Source organism: Schistocerca serialis, chromosome 4, assembly GCF_023864345.2.
Source record: "Schistocerca serialis cubense isolate TAMUIC-IGC-003099 chromosome 4, iqSchSeri2.2, whole genome shotgun sequence".
NCBI lineage: Eukaryota > Metazoa > Arthropoda > Insecta > Orthoptera > Acrididae > Schistocerca > Schistocerca serialis.
The window spans coordinates 231,096,003-231,122,247 of record NC_064641.1 but is presented as its reverse complement, the minus strand read 5'-3'; the positions used below and the strand labels follow the sequence as shown (position 1 = coordinate 231,122,247).

Genomic DNA, 26,245 nt, shown 5'->3' with positions numbered 1-26,245 from the left:
TAGGGTCCAACCGATATGGTCAAAAGCCCAGGAGAGGCGCTGCAAGCGAAGTCGTTTGCTGCCATAGCCAATTAACGCAAAATTTCCTCACTTTGTCCTAACCAATACGTTCGTTTGTCGTAAGTCCCACACTTATTTCTGCAGTTATTTCACACAGAGTTGCTTGTCTGTTAGCACTGACAACCCTACACAAACGCCGCTGCTCTCGGTCGTTAAGCGAAGGGCGTCGGCCACTGCGTTGTTCGCGGTGAGAGATAATGCCTGGAACTCGACATTCTCAGCACACTCGTGACGCTGTGGATCCTGGAATATTGAATTTTCTAACGACTTCCGAAATGGAGCGTCTCATGCGTCTAGCACCAACTACCATTCCGCGTTAAAAGTCTGTTAATTCCCATAGTGCAGTCACAAACACGTCAGAAACCTTTCCACATCTATTACCTGTGTACAAATGACGGCTCCGCTTCTGCATTACCCTTTCATACCTTGTTGTTGTGGTTTTCAGTCCTGAGACTGGTTTGATGCAGCTCTCCATGCTGCTCTATCGTGTGCAAGATTCTTCCTCTCCCAGTACCTACTGCAGCCTACATCCTTCTGAATCTGCTTAGTGCATTCATCTATTGGTCTCCCTCTACGATTTTTACCCGCCACGCTGCCCTCCAGTACTAAGTTGGTGATCCCTTGATGCCTCAGAACATTTCCTACTAACCGATCCCTTCTTCTAGTCAAGCTATGCCACAAACTCCTCTTCTCCCCAATTCTATTCAATACCTCCTCATTAGTTATATGATCTACCCATCTAATCTTCAGCATTCTTCTGTAGCACCACATTTTGAAAGCTTCTATTCCCTTCATGTCTAAACTATTTATCGTCCATGTTTCACTTCCACACATGGCTACACTCCATACAAATACTTTCAGAAACGACTCCTGACACTTAAATCTATACTCGATGTTTACAAATTTATCTTCTTCAGAAACGCTTTCCTTTCCATTGCCAGCCTACATTTTATGTCCTCTCTACTTCGACCATCATCAGTTATTTTGCTCCCCAAATAGCAAAACTCCTTTACTACTTTAAGTGTCTCATTTTCTAATCCAATTCCCTCAGCATCATCCGGCTTAATTTGACTACATTCCATTATCCTCGTTTTGCTTTTGTTGATGTTCATCTTATACCCTCCTTTCAAGACACTTTCCATTCCGTTCAACTGCTCTTCCAAGTCCTTTGATGTCTTTGACAGAATTACAATGTCATCGCAAACCTCGAAATTTTTATTTTTCAGACAGCTTTGTCATATATCTTGAAAATAGATTTGACCTGTTGCCGCAGTCAGAATCGGATGAGCCTCATGCAGCTGAAGCTGTAGAAAGGGCACAACAAGCTTTCAAGGACTTGAAAAAGGCGGGGAAATTTGTAAAGAAAAAGAAAGTTCTGTTGTTAGGTAGCTCCCATGGTAGAGGTGTTGGCCAACTACTGCAGGAAAATCTAGGTCCAGATTACCAGGTCACAAACTTTCTCAAGCCTAGTGCAGATCTGGGTCAGGTAACAGAGGATGTAGGTTCTTTGTGCAAAGATTTCACGAAGGAGGATGCCGTGGTTATAGTGGGTGATCCGGGAAATAGCATTGACAGAGACTCTGAATATTCCATAGAGAGACCTGGTGAAGATAGCATCAGCAACGAGGCATACGAGTGTGGGAGTTGTGTCTGTGTTGAGACACCATGATCGGCCTCATTTGAACTCTTCCGTCAGGAGGGTGAACTTGGAGTTGGAGTGGCTGCTTAGGACGGATATAGGGTCCCATATTGGTTTGATTCCTGTGGATGCTATCGATAGGTGGGACTACACTAGGCATGGCCTTCACCTCAATAGGAAAGGGAAGGGAAAACTCTCTGGGTTGTTTGCAGAAAACGTAAGGGGGGAGGGGGGCACTGTCACAAGTGGTAAAATACCAGTGGTCACAGGTGTCAGAGGAATGCCTTTTTTAGGATAGGGAAGGGGAAAGAAAACAAGTTTTAAGAGAGGTTGGCAGACACATTCAGTTTGAGAAAACAGATGAACAGGAGTCAGATTTTAGCATACAGATTCCATTTAAACAATGTTTAACAGAAAGTAATCAGAAACTGCCAGTTCATCTTCGCCAAAGCAGTTATAATCCCATTAGTATGCAGCATCAGTTATCTTTATTACACCAGAACATTCCGGGACTCAGAAATAAAATTGATGAACTGCTCATTTGTATTGATGAAATGAATTCATCTAACCAAATTGACATAATATGCCTCTGTGAACATCAAGTGACCACTGGCGTAGATATGTTAGACATTTCAGGATTTAAGCTAGCTTCCTACTTCTGCAGAGTAGATATGGATGGAGGAGGAGTTGCCACATTTGTTAAAAACTACCATAAATTCAAGAACATTGACATTAATAAATTCTGTTTAGACCAGCATCTAGAAGCATGTGCAACAGAAGTAGAGTTCCATAACAGATCCTATATGATAGTAACTATTTACTGAGCACCTGCAAGGAAATTATAATCTATTCATAAATCATCTAGAAGCTCTTTTGGGTTATTTAACAGGAAGCAACAAAGAAATTTTGATTGATGGTGACTTTAATACAGATTTTCTAATGCAATCTTCCAGTAAACATTTACTGCAGTTAGTAATGTGGTCTTTCAATCTAACTCACACTGTAAACTTTCCAACTAGGATCACTAAATCCTCAAGGACAGCCATTGACAACATTTTTATAGACAAATCAAAGGAACAAAATCATATCATATCATCTGTAATGAATGGACTATCAGATCATGACATGCAGCTCCTTGTTTTAGATGTAAATTCTGAGCAGATTATGAAGACTGCTAAGTTTGAGTACAGGAGAGTAGTCAGTCAACCAAAAATTGAGTGTTTTAGAAAACTGCTCAAAGATATGAACTGGAAAGATGTTTATAGTGCCCATTACATGAATGAAAAATATAATACATTCATGAACAATGACAGTACCATGTTTGAAAACTGCTTTCCTCTAAAAGTTACTCAAATTAAACAGAAGTCTATAATAAAACTGTGGATTACACAAGGAATAAAGATTTCCTGTAAAGCAAAAAGGAAAATCTATCTGTCGACCAAGAATAGCTCCAATACTGATGATTCAGCTAAATACAAGGAATACTGTAAAATATTAAAAAAAGTAATTCAGACATCTAAACAAATGCACTACGAGAAGAAGATAGCAATGTCAGGGAACAAAATAAAAACAATATGGGATATAGTGAAAGAGGAGACTGGTAGAACCAGAAAGGAACAGGAGCAGATAGTACTAAGGGTAGATGACACATTATGGGCATAGCGTGGCAAATCTATTTAACAAATACTTTATATCTGTTTCTGATAGAATGGGATTGTCAGGATCAGTAAATAATGCCCTTGAATATCTGAAACTAGCCTTTACAAATAGTTTCAGCTACATGAATATGTCACTCACTTCACCAAAAGAAATAATTTCCATAATAAAATCTTTGAAAACAAAGCATTCTAGTGGTTACAATGAAATATCAACAAAGTTAATTAAGGCATCTTCTTGTGAGTTTAGTACAATTCTAAGTTACTTGTGTAACCAGTCAATTATAACTGGGACATTTCCTGATTGGCTAAAATATGGAGATGTTAAGCCTCTATTCTAGAAAGGGGATAAAGAGATACCATCAAACTACAGACCGATTTCACTTTTGCCAGCATTCTCAAAAATTTTAGAAAAAGTAATGTACAGGCAGCTTCTCAACCATCTGACCACAAATAACATATTATCAAGAACACAGTTTGGATTTCTGAAGGGTTCTGATATCGAGAAAGCTATTTACACCTACAGTGAAAGTGTACTTAATTCATTAAATAACAAATTATAAGCAGCAGGTATTTTCTGTAATTTGTCAAAGGAATTTCATTGTGTGAACCACAACATCCTTTTAAATAAATTAGAATTCTATAGTGTCACAGGCAGTGCTGCAAAATGCTTCAAGTCATACCTAGCTAAAAGGAAACAAAGGGTGTCAGTACAAGGGACTAGTGAATTAAGTCATGAGTCATCATCAGAATGGGAAGAAATTACATGTGGTGTCCCACAAGGATTCACCTTAGGCCCATTGCTTTTTCTTGTGTACATTAATGATCTCTCATCAGTTACACTGCCAGAACCAGAGTTCGTTTTGTTTGCAAATGACACAAGTATTGCAATAAATAGTATGTCGAGTGTAGTTCTAGAAAGATCTCCTAATGATATTTTCATGGATATTAATAAATGGTTTAAAGCCAACTCATTGACATTAAACTTTGAAAAGACTCACTATCTGCAATTCAGGACCTGTAAGAGGTTTCCACCCAGCATATGAATAAAGTATGAAGAAGATCAGATAGAAGAGGTTGACAGTCTTAAATTCCTGGGATTACAACTTGATAATAAATTCAGTTGGGAGGAGCACACCACAGAACTGCAGAAACGCCTTAGCAAATCTGTATTTGCAATTCGAGTGTTAGCAGACATAGGCGACATAAAAATGAAAAATCTTGCATACTTTGCCTACTTTCATTCCATAATGTCATATGGTATAATATTTTGGGGTAACTCTTCAAGTCAAACAAAAGTTTTCAGAGTCCAAAAGCGTGTAATACGTATTATTTGTGGAGTAAATTCATGGACATCATGTAGAAACCTCTTCAAAGAACTGGGTATACTAACCACTGCCTCTCAGTATATTTACTCCTTAATGGAATTTGTCCTAAATAGTATATCTCTTTTCCCAACAAACAGCTCAATTCATACGTACAATACTGCGAATAAAAATGATCTGCACAAAGACTTAAAAGCACTTACTTTAGTTCAAAAAGGGGTCCACTACTCAGGAACACTCATCTTCAATAATTTGCCAGCAAACATAAAAAACTTAGTTACAAATAAAGATCTATTCAAAAGGAGCCTGAAAGACTTACTAGTGGCCAACTCCTTCTACTCCATTGACGAATTTTTTAATAGAAACAAATGATAAATGATGTATTGCATATGTTCATACTATTAGTACTGCTATTTCAGCCAAAAAAAAAAAGTTGACATGTTCCACATCCATGAGGATCTCCTCAGCATGGATCAATGGAACGAAAAACTAATCTTATCTTATCCTATGAAACACGCTCTCTAGCATAGGTAGCATGTATTTGTGAACATACATTCCACACTTGTTATTTATTTCTCATATGTATTGCAATCTTCTCAGTGGTTTGGTTCCATTGCTTAAAATTATTCTGTGTATGTACAATGAAAAGTAACTGACCATGTCATACTTCCGTGGGCTGCACCATAAATTATTTCCGTGTCTGCGATTCGCTATCTGTTACAAACACATTATGATTTCTACCAGTCGACAAGTCCTCAATCCAGTTTTCGACTCAACTACACACACCATACATATAGGACTATGACGTGAAGCTTGATCACACCCACCACGAGTATTCGAACTGACTGCGTCCTATGTGAGCATCAGCGCATTGCTGACCTTGCCAACGGATTCAGATCTTGTTTGACTGCTGAACTCTTTCACTGTATGAATGTCTTCAATAGTGGCAACAATGTGACTCTTCTCAAGGAGTTCACGTTTATGCTGATTTGCAGTACGCCTTTTGTCGATATCATCGCTGTTTGCCTTTTCTGTGATCATCAGTAAGACGTTTGATTTTCTGTATTTTGCTGTCATAGATCTGTAAGGAACATTACATTGGAACGTTTTATTTGCAGGTATATGGTTGACATGTCCTCCATGACAACCTTCGCTTCTCTGGCCCTGCTGTTGTCTCTGGCAGGCCGAATGACAAACTCAGCCAGGATTCTGGGCATCATCCCCTCGGCCTCCATCAGCCACCAGCTGCCATTCCGACTTATAGCTCTGGAGCTCGTCAGGAGAGGCCACCAGGTCACGCTCATGACCACTGATCCCTTAAGAGTAAGCACCTGGTTGACTAATCAGAAGTAGATGATAACATACAAAACTGTAATAATTAGAGTAGCATCTTGTGTTGACATAGATTGATGACATTATGCTAGTTACCTCAGTTAACATCGTATAATTGTCTTCATTAAAATCTCTCTTATCATCAGCAGTTTTCTTAATAGGCTTTACTGCAGGTAGTTTTCTCAGTGTAAATGCAATTACCAATGAATTATGCAAAAAATGGAAAAAAAATACAGATTTTTAACCCCCATGATGTGACATAAGTTACAGTGCTATGCCCGCTGATTGCTGCTTCATCGTCCTTCCAAGTATGACCTTCCTGGACGAAGAGGGATACTTCTTGTAGTACATCACTGTTTTGGCTGTTAATTCTATTTTATTTTTTATTAATTTATCAGGTTCCATGGGACAACGTGAGCTGAAATTAGTTGGTCATGGAACATTTCAGTTCACGGCTTACAGACTACTAATTAGCGAAAGTATAAACAAAAGAAACTGAGCAATTGATAAACCACAAATAAAAAACACGTTACAGACAAAAATTCTCTCAGAATATAAGAATCGTGGCACAAGGAAGCCTTCAGCTTTGGTTTGGCTTGGGGTTTGCCACTCAAGTTTCTCTTGAAAATGGTACCTGCTGAATAATGCACACCTCCTTGTAGAATACTTACAGGAAGAGTTACAAAGTGAAAATCGTTTATCCTTCTAGTGTTTGTAGCATGAATGTTACACTTTCTTCTGAATGAGAAATATCCCCAGATTTGTCAACTTTTGAAAGAGGATGTGTTTCTTCTCCTGATCCGCTTCTTCTCCTTAAAGGAGTTCTGCAGTTGTCTTCCCGATCCTGATGGATCCTGCTTGAAAGGGACAGTTGAGATGGTACCTCTGAAATCTTACTGTTTCCATCCCCAGTGATCTACAGAGATGGGAAGCTCCCTGTAAGATTATACAAACCAAGAGAACAACATCACACAACGAATAATTGCTTATTAAGTGTAAATTTCTAAAAGTGGCCAATTAGTCATTAAAGTATGCATACAGTGCTCCGCATGGGCATATTAGTAGCAGCATCCATCAAACTACTAAAGGAAATTAATGGTCACTATAACGATAGGATTTATTGCAAAAGACGTCAAATTATTTATCTACTCAATCACGAATACAGACAACTAATAAGTTGACAAGGAATTGCAAATATGAACTATAACCATAGGACAGGTGGGTAGGTACATAAGGAACGAAACTGTGCTGCAAATATGGAGAACGATTGCAAAAAAGGTTAATGAGTTAGAGAATGTCCCAGAAAATTACGAACAAACTCCAGTATCTCTCCAAATGCATGGTGGGTGCAACTAGCTGGCTGTGAAGGTTGGATCAGCGAAACGGAATCCTTACTTCTCTTACACCTCATCTCGGTGGATGCAAGTCCAGCCCACGCGTACCACCCTAGAGATGTCCAAGGGCAGAAGACGGCTGGATCAGAGCCTGCCGGCCGGGGTGGCCGAGCGGTTCTAGGCGCTACAGTCTGGAACCGCGCGACCGCTACGGTCGCAGGTTCGAATCCTGCCTCGGGCATGGATGTGTGTCATCTCCTTAGGTTAGTTACGTTTAAGTAGTTCTAAGTTCTAGGGGACTGATGACCTCAGAAGTTAAGTCCCATAGTGCTCAGAGCCATTTGAACGATCAGAGCCCGATAATTCTAAATTCAGCACGGCCTCTGTGTTCTGATATAAGATGGAGACATCTCACCTTGCAGGTCTCTACTTATATGACACACAGGCGACAAGTGTTCTCTTATTTTGCTCTCCAAAATGTAGCTGGTTATACCAATCACACCAGCCAAGAGCAACAGACCTTGCGAGCTCTGAACAATTATAAATTAATAATCGAAGTTAACAGTTTCCCATTCTTGCAAATATTTCGTCATGGTTAGTCACTGAGGTGTATTTCTTCCTTGGTGTGGTGAAGAAGGCAGAAAGATTCTCCCACTAAATGACAGATTTTCACTCATAGCCTTTCAGAAGGTATGCACGTACTTACAGTGTGGACTCTCCCTGTTAACAAAATAGTTACTAGGAGCCAACCAGAGAACTCCTTACTAAAATTGGCCTCATCTGGGCAAATGGCTGCTTCCAAGCTTTTGTGGCTTCATGTTCTCGCTTGTCTTTCAGATTCTTATCTCTGTTAAAAAGGATTCATTTCATTTCAAGCACAGTGCAGCTTTATGGCATAAAAGCCGTCTTCATTGCATTGCCATGCTGGGCTGGGCCGCAGATCAATTGCCCCTCCATTGCATCTGCCTGGAGACTGGATTCCAGCACTAAATATCTTTACGACTAGCGGCTCTGTCAAGTGAATCTTCCCGCATGTGAGCCAGCTAGAAGTTCTAAGTTTGCCATAACTACATGACTATTAGTGTACTGGGAGGAAAGGAGATGTTGAATTAATGAGAGTTGCAATCATTGCCAGTTGTTTTTAACATGCTTTCATTTTTCATGCAGCATTAATGATTTGACATGAATTTCTTGTCAGATATGCACATAGAATTAGTGAAGAGGTTATTTGACAGTTTTTGGAAAAAGCTGTCATATAAAATTACTCCTTCCTCTTTTACAAAATGGATGCTGATGTAGGTGTGCTGAGACACATCTGTTGCACAAGTTCATCAAGGAGATTTTTGTGGGAGTATGTGTACTATTTTTAATTTTATTTCGCATTGTCACTGGTTGATGTGTTTCATCTCACATGTTATGGAGGCATAAGCTTCTCTGGTGCTAAGACAACAGACACTGAAATACACATACACACTTACACCCAAGCCCAATCACACTAATATATGAATGCTGGTGTAATGGTGAATTTATTAGAGGTAAGTGTAAGAGAACACCAGCTTTAAAAAATTTCACACAAAATTAGTGATTGTTTTTGCAGTATTTACAAGAGAAGGTAATCCCCCGAAAAACTCACATACATATGGAGGACTTGTGTTCAAAAATACACATAAATATACTCAATTTGACAATTACTTATTACAAATTCACACTCACTATATCATAGTTGCAAATCATTCATCATTTTAGAAAATTATCTATGACAATAAATTGAACAAATACACGCATAGAAACACAGTGACATATGTAAGCACATAGCATTGACATCCAAAACATTATAAAATCAGTCTATACAACACTTGTGTTATTTTATGACCAGATGCAAGTACAAAGTTGTGAACCATCAAACACATTAAAATATAAAGTCATGGCTTCACTTGAATATATATAAGACCCAGTCGTTAAGATTTAAAACAGTAAAAAATATTCACATAATGACACTTTCATCACTATGTAAACAGATCCAAATAAATATTTCTAGATTAGTGTTGTAGTTGTGGTATTGAGCAGTACAAGAAATAGCGCTGACAATCTTAGCATAGAACAAGATTATTTTCATATTAGGTTACTCACAACAAAATATTATAAAGTTACAAATTTGCTACAGCTAACAACATCTCTGATGGAACAGGTCAAGATCATTTTACTAATTAGTAATGATCAAATAAATATCATAAAGTTAGAAAAATATACAAGTTACAACACTGCCGATGGTGTGTGTCAAGATCATTTTATTAATTAGTATTTATGAAAAGACCTACAGCCCATTCACTGACAACACATTTGCTTAGAAGTGCATGTACATGAAAGCAATAATAATGAAAAATAATGTCCCTGAAAATCCGCAAATAAAATAGAAAATCAAATGAATATGCTTCACTGTTCTCAGCAAAAACACACTGTTCATCACACGAATTGTCTTGACCAATAGGTCGACATATTAAATGACACATTTTCAGAATAGTTAATGTTGAGAGAGATTTTACATCGGAAGCGTCAAACGATTTGTAAGTTCAGCTTAAGATTTCCTTTGAGGAACTTGTGGCACACCTCTTCCGTAATCAACAGGCAGGCTAGCATAAATGTTCATACCAATGGCCTGCTCGCAATCAACATTTGGATCACTCTCATTTCTGCCACGTCTATCACAATAAATTACAAAATTCGGAGCTCTAATTTATTACCAGTTCTAATAGTTTCAGTGAGTAACATGAAAAAGTTTATGTGCTGGACTCACAAAACTGAGGTGAGTGGAATAGCAACTTTAATACTCACATACAAGTAACAGAAAGAATTTGATGTCATCTGCTCATTCTTTCTTATAATAACGGTATCATTTTCTCATGGGTTAAGTGTGAACCAGGTAAGAGTTCAAGGCAAGTGTCAGCTGAATACTATTCATTGGTGTAGCGTGTCCTTATGTGGGTAACACAATTATTAAGTTCAGTAGCAATTCTCATGCAGACTCCATACACAGGTTCGCTGATGTATCAGGTCGACTTAAAGCCTCCCTGGTATTTAATGTTGTAGATGCGGATAGTTGATCTATGATGCATAGTTTCTGTTAATGCATAGCACATGTTAATTCCGTTTTTTCTAGAGGTTTCTATCGAGTCACAAGGGAATCCTCTCTTTGCTGGCAAACATGCAAATTATGATAGCAATTGGTGCACCATGATACTGATTACTGTGCAGGCAGCGTGTACTGACGTGCTTCCATATTTGGTAACAGTCTTCAATGTCTTTCACTGCATTCTTATCTTTTGGCTTCCTGCAATTTTCGAAACAAGTCGGTCATTTTCATTCTCGGATGACTGCCCTGAAACACACAAGATACAACAACACAAAATATAGTAAACTACCCAAAAGAACACAAAACAATCTGTTGTGATATTCAATATAACAAAATATATTTACATAGTTTGCTTCCATACCTGTATTCGTGATCTTACCTTTCCTCTATTTTCAAATTATGTTATTGTTTATCAAGTCGTTTCCTCTATGGGCTGTACCTCTCTTTCTCTACGATATTCATATTACAATTAAGGACTTCTTCCTGATGACAGTCAATGACGCTGCAAACAGTATAAAAAAACACACACAAAAAACTCCCGCAGACTGTGGATGTCAGACATACGCACTTCCTAGTGAATTGTTGCATCTACCATCTCGACTGAAAAATTCCATGCTTGACACGACCTCTTATCTGAGTAAATCTCCTAATCATAGGTCATACTTAACAGCGCCCTCGCTTCTAGTAACTTCAGTTCCATACGGTACGGTCTTGCTAGCGTAATTCACATTGGCCTATGGTCATGGCACAGAGGGACCCCGCTTCTGGCCCCCATTACTTAACATTTCTTGTTGCACCTCTGCCTCGCAAATGACAAATCATCAAAGAAAACAAATCTTCCTTGGACAGTGTGACCCCACAATTTGCCTACTTATGACCCAAATCTAGAAATGCCTCACATTTCCTATTACAGTTCGACCTTGCTACTGTCTTCTTGTCAGATTTATTGATATGCAAAAATCGTGACTTCCTGCGGCATGTTGTCCAGTGTTTCTCTTTTAATTAAGTACAAACTACATCGTTCATAATTCCATACATGCAAAATATGTAGACCTCCACTATAGCAACACTTTAATTCATCATGGAAGACACCAAAAGTCCTAATGCGAAAACTGTTACATGTCACAACAACTTCTACATCTAATTCACATAACAATATATTCAATACATGCACTATGACAGCACTTTTAACTTATAACTTTTGTACACTATTCCTGCCGTTAACAACAAATGTACTCCCCCGAATATATAGGCTGTCTAAACACTTTGAGTTCATATGCCCCGAAATATGTTCACTTCACACATGCCTCTGCCAGCTAATACGATTTCTCTATTCACCCACTGTAGTAGTTTCACGAAAGAAAGCCATATGATTTCCCTTGCCATAAGTGGTTTATCCAACATGTTATTTCTCACAATCATACTTTTAAAATACTCTGCTGGACTGTTACACTAGAAGTTTAAGTATTTCGGTAGCTAGGTAGGTCCGTCTTCTCTTGCTTCTGCAGTATTTGTGGCAGTGTTGTTCCGTGTACTCCTGCGTTTTGGAAATTGGAAATTTGTGGTAACGTCTTATGGGACCAAACTGCTAAGGTCATCGGTCCCTAAGCTTACGCACTACTTAATCTAACTGAAACTAACTTATGCTAAGGACAACCCACGCACCCATGCCCGAGGGAGGACTCGAACCTCCTAGGGGGGGAGCCGCGCGGCGGGCCGTGACAAGGCGCCCCAGACCGCGAGGCTACTGCGTAATTCGCTGTAAGTACGACATGCATTTACCCTCACTCTCATAATTGTCGCTGGTTCTCCATGTACGCGTGCACACACGCAACTAATTCTTTCAGCATGTAATCATGGTAGTGACAATACATTGATAAATTCGCTGACCCCAATTTTTGGATGAAGGTCACCGAGCTGGTTCGAAAAATGACTTATCTTCTGTTCGGCTACATTCTCTGTGTACAGCGTCTTCTTAAATATATTCCATGTTTTACTCATTTGACTCACTTGAGTGCGCAGAGTGATGATTATCATCGCTTTTCTCTTTCATTTCACACATAATTTCAGCCTATTTATCGTTACCTTCCCGTCTCAAATCTCATACCGTACTGTCCAGAACAGCTATCTCATTGTTCCGCTTGTTGTGACTTTGTTTGATAAGCTTAAGAACTAGTTATGTTTCGCTTGCGACATTCATCAAATTCTCGATTTCGCTCTTCGCTCTACACACTACACTTTACAGATCTGTGGCGACACTGTGGTGTGATTCTACATCCTGCATCCTGCTCATCTGATCTTGCAATTACTCACTCTTTGATCTGGTGGAATCACCCCGTACTTTCCTTTTCCAATGCAATGAGGCGTTCCTTAGTTACCTTCCTGTGTTCCTCCAAAATTTCCAGGACTTTCGTAAATTGTTCCACGATTTGTGTTTCGAATTAGACACTATTTTTTTATGAGGTATCCTGCATTTGTAATGTGATCCACTGCTATTCCGTTGGGCTTAAGAATCCGATATACGAGGTTTGGAACCTTAATAATGGCAACTATTTATTTATAGCTCGTACAAAATAGATACGTGTTTCAAAGTTTTACTGACCTTCAAAGTAGTCAGCAGCATTGTGTATAACCCGTTGCCAGGGATGTGGAAATCGTAGGATACTCTTAGCAGTGCCACCTGTGTTGACAGTTCGAGCGGCGCGGTCTATTACCCGACGAATTTGTAGCAATTCTGAAGCGAATGTCGTGAAGTGTTTCCTTCAGTTTAGAAATCGAGTTGAACTTACGAGGGCTTAAGTCAGGGGAGTGCAGTAAATGGTATAGCACTTAGCAGCCCCATCAGTCAAACAAATCAGTAACAGCTTGCACTGTGCGTGCTTGAGCATTGTCCTGCAAAATGATGGTCAGTTCCTGCAGGAAGTGCCATCACTTCTGTCTATAAGCTGGTCGTAGGTTGTGTTCCAAAAATGAACGGCATAGAGACAGAAGTGATGACACTTTCTGCTGCAAGTTTCACAGGCTTCCGGTTTTGACAACTTACGTCGTGTGTTATGAATAGTTAGATTGCAGTGTGTGCACCTAGTAGGACGTAAATCACCCAACCCTCGCCTACTCCCTTTGAACTGACACAGGTTAGGCAATGCAGTTTCCTGTGTTAACCTAACTTGGGCTAGTGGATATCGTGACATATTTCAACCTGCAGATCACATACTAATGGACATTTGATATCCAACGGGATACCTCTACCAGCTCACTAATCCCACATACATACGAAAATACACAATAAAAACCTACCAAAGGCACACTAAAATATAACCCTTAAAAATTCAACGTCGAAATTCAGGATAACAGTCGACCCTACTTACCCGCTTCCTTCTTGCTGTAAGAGTAGCACAAGGTAATAAAGCGCATCACAATTAAGTCTAATTTATTTTCTTGAAGTTCGTTATCGTTGAAGTGTTTGTTTATCCTTTTCGTATCAATGACATAATCAGTTAACCATTTGTGCAATTTTAGGCGACAAATACTTATGTATTGACCTGTAAAAATGACAACGAAGATGAAAGGAAAGACAGGGATCGTAAAATCCTGACCCGGGGTCGATAAATTCATATTTATCGATCGTAAAAATAACTATGTAATTCAGAGGATCGAAAATTTATCCTGGACAGGAGTCGCCAAATCCCTACGTGAGGTGTCGGTTGAGTTCATTAGCATATCCATGAGACGCCACAAATTTTATCCCCAGTGTCCCACAGAGGTGGAAAGCTCCTCGTAAAATCATGCAAGTTAATAGAGATAAAGGTAATGCAACACATAATTGCTTAATAAGTGAATATTACTCAGGGTGGCTCAGTTAGACTTGAAAATATGGGCACTACACCTCACACAGAAATATTAATAATTGAAGCGATTAGACTATGAAAGGAAACTAACGATCATTATAACAGTTTGAGCCGGCCGGAGTGGCCGAGCGGTTTTAGGCGCTACAGTCTGGAATCGCGCGACTGCTACGATCGCAGGTTCGAATCCTGCCTCAGGCGTGGATGTGTGCGATGTCCTTTAGGTTAGTTAGGTTTAAGTATTTCTAAGTTCTAGGGGACTGATGATCTCAGAAGTTAAGTCCCATGGTGCTCAGAGCCATTTGAACCATTTGAAAGGTTTGATCAGAATGGTTCAAATGGCTCTGAGCACTATGGGACTTAACTGCTGAGGTCATCAGTCCCCTAGAACTTAAACCTAACTAACCTATGGACATCACACACATCCATGCCCGAGGCAGGATTCGAACCTGCGACCGTAGCGATCGCGCGGTTCCAGCCTGTAGCGCCTAGAACCGCTCGGCCACTCCAACCGGCTTTGATCAAAAGACATCAAAATGCTTGATCCGCTGAATCAATTATACGGCAATTAATAAGTGACGAAAGGATTGCAAATTTGATCTATTGCTAAAATGGATTTTTTTTTTTTTTTTGCTTCATGTACAACGAAATTTTATGGCGTCAAAACCGTGCTCACTCCACATCTCTAACGGGCTGGGCTGAAGACCGTTCACCCCTGCACTATAGGTCTCAGGAGACTGCCTTTCAGCAGAAAACAGCCATTTCCACAAGTGAATAATTTCCTTCACGAGTCAGCTAAAAGCTTCAAGGCTACCTAATCACAAGACTGCAGCACCGTACCAAGAAGAAAAGAATGAATGGAGGCTGCAATAATTGACATTGGTTAGAATTATGCATGCAATTTTGATGCAGCATTAAAGATTTAACTTCACTTACTAATAAAATGTACACATGGCATTAATAAATATGTTACATGTTACGTTACTGGAATAATCTGCCACATAACAGTACACATTACCTTCCTAACGAGGACAAATAGTTGACATTTGCTGGCATCGACGTCAAGCCATCTCATGTTGGAGGGAATATCACTTAAAATTCTATAGTGAAACCATGTAATAGAAAGATTCCGAGTTCTATACCGGGACTTGTCTTTTACAAGCAGTTCTGTTACCCTGCTGATTTATCAGTAATAGGAGGACTTAAAAAAGTTCTGGAACAAAAAATTAAAACTTTGAGATTTCCTTATGACATTGCAATTGTGTCACAGGCAGCAAAGGACTTAAAAGTGCAGTTCAAAAGAATAGAAAGTGCCTTGAAAGTGGATATAAAATAAGCATTAACAGAAGCAAAACAAGGGTAATGGAACGTACTCGAATTAAATCAGGCGATGCTGAGGAATTAGATCTGGAAATGAGACATTGAAAATAGTAGATGGGTTTCGTTGTCTGGGCTGTAAAATAACTGATGATGGCAAGAGTAGAGAAAATATTAAATGTAGACTTGGTATGGTAAGAAAAGTGTATATAGAAAAGAGAAATTTCATAACATCGAATATAACTGTAAGTGTTAGGAAGTGTTTTCTGAAGGCATTAGTTTATACTGTGGCCTTGTACAGAAGTGAAATGTGGAAGACAGGCAGTTCAGACGAGAAGAGAAATTTGACGCTACTGAAGAACGCCAAAGATTATATGGGTTAACTGTGTAACTAATATGGAGCTATTGAATAGAATTAGGGTGAAAAGAAATTTGCGGCATAACTTGACAAGAAGAAGGGATTCGTCGATAGAAACTTCCTGAGACATAAATGATTGTCAATTTAGTATTGGAGGGAAGTGTGGGTGATAAAAATTGCAGAGGGAGACCAGGATAACAGTGCAGTAAGCAGGTTCAAAAGGATATGGCTTTAGCCGTTATTCAGAGATGAGCAGACCTGCACAGGATAGAGTAGGTTGGAGAGCTGTATCAAACCAGTCTTCGGACTGAAGTCTACAGCATGAACACGATTTTAAGGCTCCACTTGCCATGAGAAAATTGTGGTTGTGAACACCTATTAACGTCCATTTAATTCTGTTTTTTTTCCTTACTATAACTTGGGACAGCGAAATGTTTCTAATTTTAACTCACGTTATAGGTTGAGAGCACTATGTAGCAACCCGTTGTTGTAATGAGTGCTCTTGGCTGAATGATTTTTCTGTGAGGAACTAGGTTAAACAAAAGAAATAAGATGTACCAGCAACTTTTTTACCGTTATCAAGCCTGGGTGTCATAGATAACAGACAGCTGACATTTAATATTGTACAAGATACGGATGAGATCTTACCTAAAACTGCTATTCCAATAACCTTCAAAAAAGACTAATACACTTTTGTATTGTACTGGATACAAATACAAATTATTTTGTACACGCTCAGTAGACGATTCTTGCTACGACTTTCTCACAGTAAAGTTCCAACTGGTTTGAGACACTCTGACATATGGCACAAGACAGGATGTGCGACTTCATTCAGGAATATGTGAGTTGGAAAATTCCAGAATGGAGGCCAAGTCCGTTGTAAGCAAAGCACAAATAGTCCCAATAGTATCCAAGTGCACAGCGACGTAATCAACACAATACTACAATGGGGTACTTCACATTAAGGTGAGAAAAACCATGGGACAGTGATCTGCATATATATCCAGAGGGCGGTAGTATCACGTACACAAGATACAAGAGGGCAGTGCAATGGCGGACCTGTCATTTGTACTAAGGTGGTTCATATGAAAAGGTTTCCGACGTGATCATCGCCGCACGACGGGAATTAGAAGACACTGAACGCGGAATGGTAACGTCAAGAGTATGCTGAGAGTACCACATTTCTAGCATTACCCTCGCCACAGAAAACGTAGTGGCCAACGGCAATCACATAACGACCGAGAGGAGCAGTGCTTATGAAGAGTTCTCATTAATGAACGACAAGCAACACTGGATGAAATCGCCGCAGAAATCAGTATCCGCATCCGTTAGGACAGTGTGGCGAAAACTGGCATTAACTGGCTATGACAGAAGACGACCGACGCGAGAGCCTTTGCTAACAGCACGACATCGCCTGCAGCGCCTCTCCTGGGCTCGTGACCATATCGGTTGGATTCATTATTAAGTATTTTTGCAAGAGTTGGCATTACTGTGAACTTGGAAAAATCTGAATTTGGTCGTTCACAGGTGAAATTTCTCGGTCACATTATTTCTACAGACGGTATTCTTCCTGATCCAAAAAAATTAGACGCTATTCGTAATTATGCTGTTCCTACCACAAAACGAGAGGTTCGTAGTTTCCAAACTTTTTGTGGAGTGATATACTTTTGAAAAATTTTTGTGGAATGACATACTTGTGAGAAACTAACAGCTACATGTAAACACGCAGAGAGTACAAGGGTACCGCGCTGTGTTTTGGCGGCGGCACATACTCAAAGCAACAGTCAAGTCTGCGCGCCGCACAAGGCAGTCGTTGACCGCAAACAATTACTTCCTACGCCACGCGCCTACAGCTGATCGAGCGCTCAGTGCGAATGCACTAACAGCCGTAAACAAATACACAGTCTAATTTCTGCGATTAAATTCAGTATAAAGCTATAGTGACTTGATGAATTATGTTATTAACATTCAGTATTTTTCAGGATACAGTTCTATAAAATATTTAAGAACTTCAGGTAAATTCTGTGCGTGTCCGACGTTAAGAGGACTTGCTATCGAGAAAATTTCAGAAAGAATGTAATTTCCAAGAAGAAACTAATAAACTGAAAAAGGTAACTATTAATTGAGTTCATTTTTCAGGTAACATATTTCCACTTAGGTACGTACTTTAGACGTAATTTGCTGCTCGCGATTACGTGATTCATACTTTGTGTTAAATTTTATGTTCTATGGAATTACTTGTGAAGCGACGTGCTTGCGTACGTTAACTGATTTTGACAATGATTATTAATGAACAGGGTTGTTATTTGTATATATTATGCATCGCTTGGCTGCACTGCTCTTTCGCTGATGTTATATGTTTTTTATTATTTGCCTGCTGTGCTTATTTATTTAAATTATAATTGTCACCTGATTAATTGTGCTGACTGTGGTTATGTATGTAGGTTACACTTTGTCATTTATCTGCTTGCGCCTTCATGTTTACTTATTAAGATTACATATGAACATTCATTTGCTTATGCTGATATGATGCTAATGACCTGTTTATTACGTAAGATATATGTTTACTGCTATGCGTATGGATTGCATATTTATACATTTCTGTTTGTCGTCACAACTACTCTTTAATTTGGTATATAGAAATGCTGATGTACTGTGTACGAACAGAGAGTTTAGGTCACACTATTGTATTAATTATAGATTGTTCGCTTGGCAGAGCCTCGTTGTAGGATTTGTGCTCTATCCACTTGTTGACATTTTGTTCTCTACTGGTATATTTACTCGCTATTGCTTGTTTTGCTTACGCTCAGTGCCTTATATTTTTAAGATAGGAAAATGAACTGCTATAATTCGACATAAACGACATTAGTACAAGAAACTTCATAGAAGTCACATGAGCTGGAGGTTTTATGGAAGCTGTATAAATGTATGCTAATAGGAAGGAAGCTAACGACATGACATACCAAAACTAGGTTTAGACCATTGACAGTTATTACACTGCATTCTTCGTGAGCAATTGAAATAGTAAGTGACACTTGACACAAAAAATACTCCACATGTTTGCTTCTGTTTGTCATAATTCTGGAAGTGGTGTACAAACTGTGAAATATTATGATCATTCACACTCCGTAATCGTACTTAATTACTGAGAGTTATTCGAACTAAGTCTGTTAGAGGTCATGTATGCATTTCTTTTGTTTATAATTCATAATGAGTAGAAGATTTGGGTCAGATGGATTACACAGAGGTTGTGTGTTGACAATGTGTCTTCGGATTGTATGGAATGATGAGGTTTGCATTAGGATTTTATCTGTACTTGTTCGAGGAGACTGACTAGAGGAAAGAGTTGTTATGGAAGTGAAATGATATTGGCGATAAGGTTTATATGTGTCGACGTATTGAAGAGGTATTATTGAGGTATTGAGATTATGTGAAGTTGATGATTATTGGAGTTTTGGTGGACAAGAGGAAGGTAAATGATATTGATGATAAGATTTATATGTATCGACGTAAGAGCTATTATTGAAGTATTGAGATTATGTGATGCTGATGATTATTGGAGTTTTGGTGGATAAGAGGTAAAGTAAGTGAGGTGCATATTTTTTTTTGTTGGTCTATATGGAACAAGGAGGATGAAGATATCAGACTAGAACACTAAAGTGGAAGGAAGATTGTCTACACACATTTGTTAAGTCAATAAGCAGTACATACTTTTTTTTTGAAGAGAGGAAGTATTTGCATATCTTGGCTCACTGACAGTTGTTCAGCAACCGTAAATTTTGATCTGGCTTGGCAAACATTGATCTTGACATGATGACTATGACATTGACTTAATTATTATTGACTGTTATACATTGCTGCCACTCCTACTTGATACACATGTCGAACATCAAATCTTGGACAGAGTTACATTTACACAGTTAACACTATTCAATTACACAGTAGTACTTAATGTGGATGAAAGATGAGTGAGTGTGTTTTGTGTGTTTTCCTTTCCTAATCCCAAATAACTAGTCCCAACCTATCTCCTAAATATTATTTTATTTGTTTGTAGTGGCTTGCACTGACACCCATAAATATTATAGATTTCCTGATATTTGTGTATTTGTAATAGTTAATATGACAATTATCTGACATCATTTCTGTGTTTGTTATGATTTGTATGTTTAGTGTAAAAGCATTTGTATGTGGATTCAAACTATTGTTCATGCCTGAACTGTCTGATTATTGATGGTGAATATTATGAACTGTTACCTGCACTTGTTCAACATTGATGTGTGACACTTAGAAATGTTTAATTTCTGCTGATGAACTGCGTGATCAGTGATAGTAAATATTATGGACTGTTACCTGCACTTTTTCAACATAATGGGTGCCACTTAGAAATGTGTAATTTCTGCTGATGAACTGTGTGATCAGTGATAGTGAATATTATGGACTGTTACTTGTACTTTTTCTACATGATTGGTGCCACTAGGACATGTTTAATTTCTGCTTATAAACTCTGATGAACAGTGTGATCAGTGATAGTGAATATTATGGACTGCTCTCTGCACCTGTTCAACATTGCTGGGTGTCACTGATGGACTGTTTTTACTGAAATAATGTCACTTGTTGCTGTCTGCACTTGCTCAACATTGCTGGGTGCCGCTAATGGACTGATTCTACTGGAATAATGTCACTTGTTGGTGTCTGCACTTGTTCAACACTACTGGGTGCCACTGTTAGAACTGTTTCTACTGAAATGATGTTACTTCTTGCTGTCTGCACCTACTCAACATTGCTGGGTGCCACTGATGGAACTGATTCTACTGAAATGATGTCACTTGTTGGTGTCTGCACCTGTTCAACATTGCTGGGTGCCACTGATGGACTGCTTCTACTGAAATGAAGTCACTTGTTGGTGTCTGCACCTGTTCAACATTGCTGGGTGCCACAGATGGAACTGCTTCTACTGAAATAATGTCACTTGTTGGTGTCTGCACCTGTTCAACATTGCTGGGTGCCACTGATGGAACTGCTTCTACTGAGATAATGTCACTTGTTGGTGTCTGCACCTGTTCAACATTGCTGGGTGCAACTGATGGAACTGCTTTTATTGAAATGATGTCACTTGTTGGTGTCTGCACCTGTTCAACATTGCTGGGTGCCACTGATGGACTGCTTCTACTGAAATAATGTCACTTGTTGGTGTCTGCACCTGTCAATATTACTGGGTGCCACTGATGAACTGCTTCTACTGAAATAATGTCACTTGTTGGTGTCTGCACCTGCTCAACATTACTGGGTGCCACTGATGGACTGCTTCTACTGAAATAAGGTCACTTGTTGGGGTTTGCACCTGTTCGACATTGCTGGGTGCCACAGATGGAACTGCTTCTACTGAAATGAAGTCACATGTTGGTGTCTGCACCTGCTCAACATTACTGGGTGCCACTGATGGAACTGTTTCTACTGACATAATGTCACTTGTTGATGTCTGCACCTGTTCAACATTGCTGGGTGCCACTAATGGAACTATCAACTACTGGTTTTTTGAATCATTAAAATCATTTTATGTGAACATTTGTATAAACTGATTTTTTGTGTATTGTGTAAACTATTATGTAAAGTCACATGTATGAAAGAATTTGTATTGCTTACTGTATTTTATATATTAGGTTATTGAAAGGTCAGTGCAAAGCCAAAAGATTTTATCTAATTATGTGATATTTAGGTATTAATATTATCTTTTATTTTTGTCTGTATTTTTGTGGACGAATTTGGTGGTATTTTCACCACCAATGCTGGCAAAAATACCATCAAATTCTGGCCCGTGGAGGAGGGGCATATGAAAGGTGGCTACACTGAGCCACAGCGCCAGAGATTGCGCCAAAGAGTATTATTCAGCCGCCTCCACTGGCACTGCCTGTCAAGAACTCGTAGTAGTCAGTGCTTGGGAAGAACTCGTGGGAGTCAGTGCTTGCTAAGATGTGATACTGAAAAGTTCTTGTTGAGATGTGGTAGTAGCGAGTCGGTGTGGAGATATTGTAATGTTTAGAGTGCTTTCCATCAATATAAATGAAGGTAAAAAAAAAATTTTCCTCTTCTCTCTCATTATTTCAGTGTCCTAAATAATGCGTCATTACAGGTTCAGTCAACAAAGCATCTGGCGTGTGTTCTTGTATTAGAGTGTAATTCTGGTTTTCTTGCGTAATTATAGTATTTCTATTTTTTTTTATCACGTCAGTATAAATGGTATTTGAAATTTCTTGTCTTGTTGAAGAAGAACTGTGCCAGATGTGTACGTTGAGTCACACTCCCACATACAGAACAGTTATACTTGTGCTTTGGTTTCGTAGGTTTCATAGTTGCTGGGGACTTAATTAATTAATTGTGTTAACGAAAATTTTCATTTCATTCTTTGTTGTTGTTCCATGCAGTCAGATTGCGTACTAAAACTAGTCAGGGCCAACCGTTTACGAGACACAGCGTAATCGGACATACAGCAAAACTAAAAACTTAAAAATTATTTTCATTTTATTTAATTAAGCCCCCATGCAAGATGTCAACGAATAGTTAATTTTGTAGTGGACAGAAGTGTTGGGATAAAAGCCGTAGCAGCAGACTAAGACCGGATACAGTAAGTCCGTTCAAAAGAATGTAGATTGCAGTAGTTTAAGTGATATCCTCTGGTTAGACTTGAGGGAAGAACTGTATCAAACCAGCTTTCAGACCAAAGACCACAACATACACAATAACATACAGATATTCTCTTTTTAATGTAATGAATATGTTTCCTACATAAATTTTAAAACCAAATATTGTTTTCCCACTCAAGTATAAGTCAATGAGATGTATTCCCAAGACACATATGTCTTATATGTATTTTCTTTTTCTCCCTTTTTCCGTAGAAAAATATCCAGAATTATACAGAAATAGACCTGTCAAACTCATACGACTACGTGAAGTCAGCGTTTGACTATGTGTCAATGTCAGACGACAGCCCAGTCGAAATGATCAAAATGTGGCCTGTTGCAGGAGAAAAAATGTGTCAAATGCAGATAGAGTCCCCACAGGTCCAGGCTTTCATTCGGTAAGGATGATGTTCCTACGGCATTAAATGTAAGCAATTTCATAATTTCAGAATAAAAGCAGGTTTGGAAAGACGGTGACTCTTAATTTTATTTTGCAGGTCCCAGCCGTCTTTCGACGTTGTCATCCTGGAAAGGTTGGTGTACCAGTGCTACTACGGTCTGATTCACCAACTGGGATCCCCACCAATGATAGGCTTCGTATCTCTGAGCGCACCATCTCCAGTACTGTCATCTTTTGGGAATCCCAACAACCCCGCCTATTCCCCTGATTTCATGGTGGGCCACACCGACCACATGTCGTTCTGGGAAAGACTATACAATGCCTACATAATAATACGCCTTCATTACGCATGGAACTGTCAAATACTTCCAACTCAAGAGAAGATGCAAACGAAGTATTTTGGTCCTGGTCATCCGTCTGTGCACGAAACTGAAAGGAATTTCAGCCTCCTCATCGTAAATAATCATTTCAGTATGAACTATCCGCGACCCCTGCTGCCTAATATCATCGAGCTGACGGGGCTGCATCTGGAGAAACAGCGGAAGCCACTTCCTCTGGTAAGTAGTACATCCAATGTAATTTAATTCATTAAAGGCAGTTGTTTTACATTATATAATATTACTGTAGAAGCACGATTCCGGCGAGTATTTATTCAATGCACGCAAAAGGACTGTCTTCATGATGATTGCACAGTGCACAATTCTTCGAATTTAGAAAAACTGAGTGTTATCATGACTGATATGTGTTTTCTTCACGATTTTTTGGGTCACAAATCCCGGAGATGAAACTTAAATTCATCGGTCGGCTCTCGTTTTTGGGTAATGATATATGGTATGCATTCTACAAGAAATCACGGAAATAGGTAAAAAAGGATCAAATTCCCTAAGAGCGTCCCTTTTGGTCGGTCACCCTTGTCACCATTTATCAAGCACCACTCACCACGCCAGCAATCCACTTGCTTCCGTATATTTACTCCATCAGACGAAAAGCACTGATGAACCCTCTCACCCTGTCCCGCGCTCGCTTCACCATGGTTCTGAGAGAAGAAATCCTGATACATTTTCAGTTACACCTCATATTGCAGCTTCTCGTACCAGCACATTGGATCATGCATTATGTAGCATATCGTTTCCGGTGTCTGCTGAGTTGTGACTGTCCTCCAGCCTGGAGCCAAAGGCCGAGGTTCCCCTCATTCGGAAGACATTTATTTATTTATTGTTCCGTGGGACCACATTAAGGAGAAGTCTCCATGGTTATGGAACGAGTCAATACATGAAATTATAACACGATTGTAGAAACAGATAAAATGAAATATAGGAAACATATTCAGTTGTAGATTGTAAAAACAGATAAAATGAAATATAAGAAACATATTCAGGCGACAAGTCGTAAGTTTAAATAAAGAAAATCAACAATGTAACACTGGAATTTTTTTAATTTTTTAGCTCTTCCAGGAGCTCCTCGACAGAATAGAAGGAGTGAGCCATGAGAAAACTCTTCAGTTTAGGCTTAAAAGTGTTTGGGCTACTGCTAAGATTTTTGAGTTCTTGTGGTAGCTTATTGAAAATGGACGCAGCAGAATACTGCACTCCTTTCTGCACAAGAGTCAAGGAAGTGCATTCCACATGCAGATTTGATTTCTGCCTAGTATTAACTGAGTGAAAGCTGCTAACTCTTGGGAATAAGCTAATATTGCTAACAACAAACGACATTAAAGAAAATATATACTGTGAGGGCAATGTCAAAATTCCCAGACTATTGAATAGGGGTCGACAAGAGGTTTTCGAACTTACACCACACATAGCTCGAACAGCCCGTTTTTGAGCCAAAAATACCCTTTTTGAATCAGAAGAAGTACCCCAAAAAATAATACCATATGACATAAGCGTACGAAAATATGCGAAGTAGACTACTTTTCGTGTTGAAATGTCACTTATTTCAGATACTGTTCTAATGGTAAATAAAGCGGCATTTAGTTTCTGAACAAGATCCTGAACATGGGCTTTCCACAACAGCTTACTATCTATCCGAACGCCTAGGAACTTGAACTGTTCCGTCTCGCTTATAATATGCCCATTCTGTCTGATCAAAATATCGGTTCTTGTTGAATTGTGAGTTAGAAACTGTAAAACTCAGTCTTACTGTGATTTAGCATCAAATTATTTTCTACAAGCCACGAACTTATTTCATGAACGACATTATTTGATAATATTTCAATATTACACACAAGATCCTTCACTACCAAGCTGGTGTCATCAGCAAACAGAAATATTTTTGAATCATCTGTAATACTAGAGGGCATATCATTTATATAAATAAGAAACAGCAGTGGCCCCAGCACCGACCCTTGGGGAACGCCCCATTTAACAGTGCCCCATTGGGACTGAACATCACTACCACTCTCAATATTGCGGAGAATTACCTTCTGCTTTCTGTTCTTAAAGTAAGAGGCGAACCAATCGTAAGCTAATCCCCTTACTCCATAATGGTCCAACTTCTGCAGTAATATTTTGTGGTCAACACAGTCAAAAGCCTTCGTTAAATCAAAGAAAACACCTAGCGTTCGCAACCTTTTATTTAATCCGTCCAAAACCTCACAGAGAAAAGAGACTATAGCATTTTCAGTTGTTAAGCCATTTCTAAAACCAAACTGTACATTTGACAGCAAATTATGTGAATTTAAGTGCTCCAGTAACCTTGTATATACAACCTCTCGATAACTTTAGCAAACACCGATGGCATAGAAATAGGTCTATAATCGTCAACATTATCACTGTCTCCCTTTTTATAAAGTGGCTTCACTACCGAGCACTTTAATCGGTCAGGAAACCGACCACTCCTAAAGGAAAAGTTACAGATATGGCTAAGTACTGGGCTAACATACATGGAACAATACTTCAGTATTCTGCTAGATACCCAGTCATATCCATGAGAGTTCTTGGTCTTTAGTGATTTAATTATTAACTCAATCTCCCTCTTGTCAGTATCATGGAGGAGCATTTCAGGTAACAGTCTCGGAACACTTTTTTCTACGAGCGCTATATGGTTCCCTGTTGGGACTAGGTTTCTATTTAGTTCACCTGCTATATTCAGAAAGTGATTATTAAATACTGTACATATATGCGACTAACAGTAACACTGACATTCCCACTACGCACTGATTCTATATCCTC

General features: G+C 39.0%; 1 protein-coding gene across 1 annotated transcript in view; it reads left to right on the top strand.

Moving 5' to 3' along the window:
* Nucleotides 1-26,245, top strand: part of LOC126473743 (UDP-glycosyltransferase UGT5-like) — a 65,653-nt gene that overhangs the window by 12,234 nt on the left and 27,174 nt on the right. The window contains exons 2-4 of the mRNA XM_050100991.1: nt 5,798-6,002; nt 22,889-23,070; nt 23,170-23,629. Coding sequence (XP_049956948.1) covers nt 5,802-6,002; nt 22,889-23,070; nt 23,170-23,629 — 843 coding nt within the window. The 5' untranslated portion in view covers nt 5,798-5,801. The remainder of the gene's footprint in view (nt 1-5,797; nt 6,003-22,888; nt 23,071-23,169; nt 23,630-26,245) is intronic.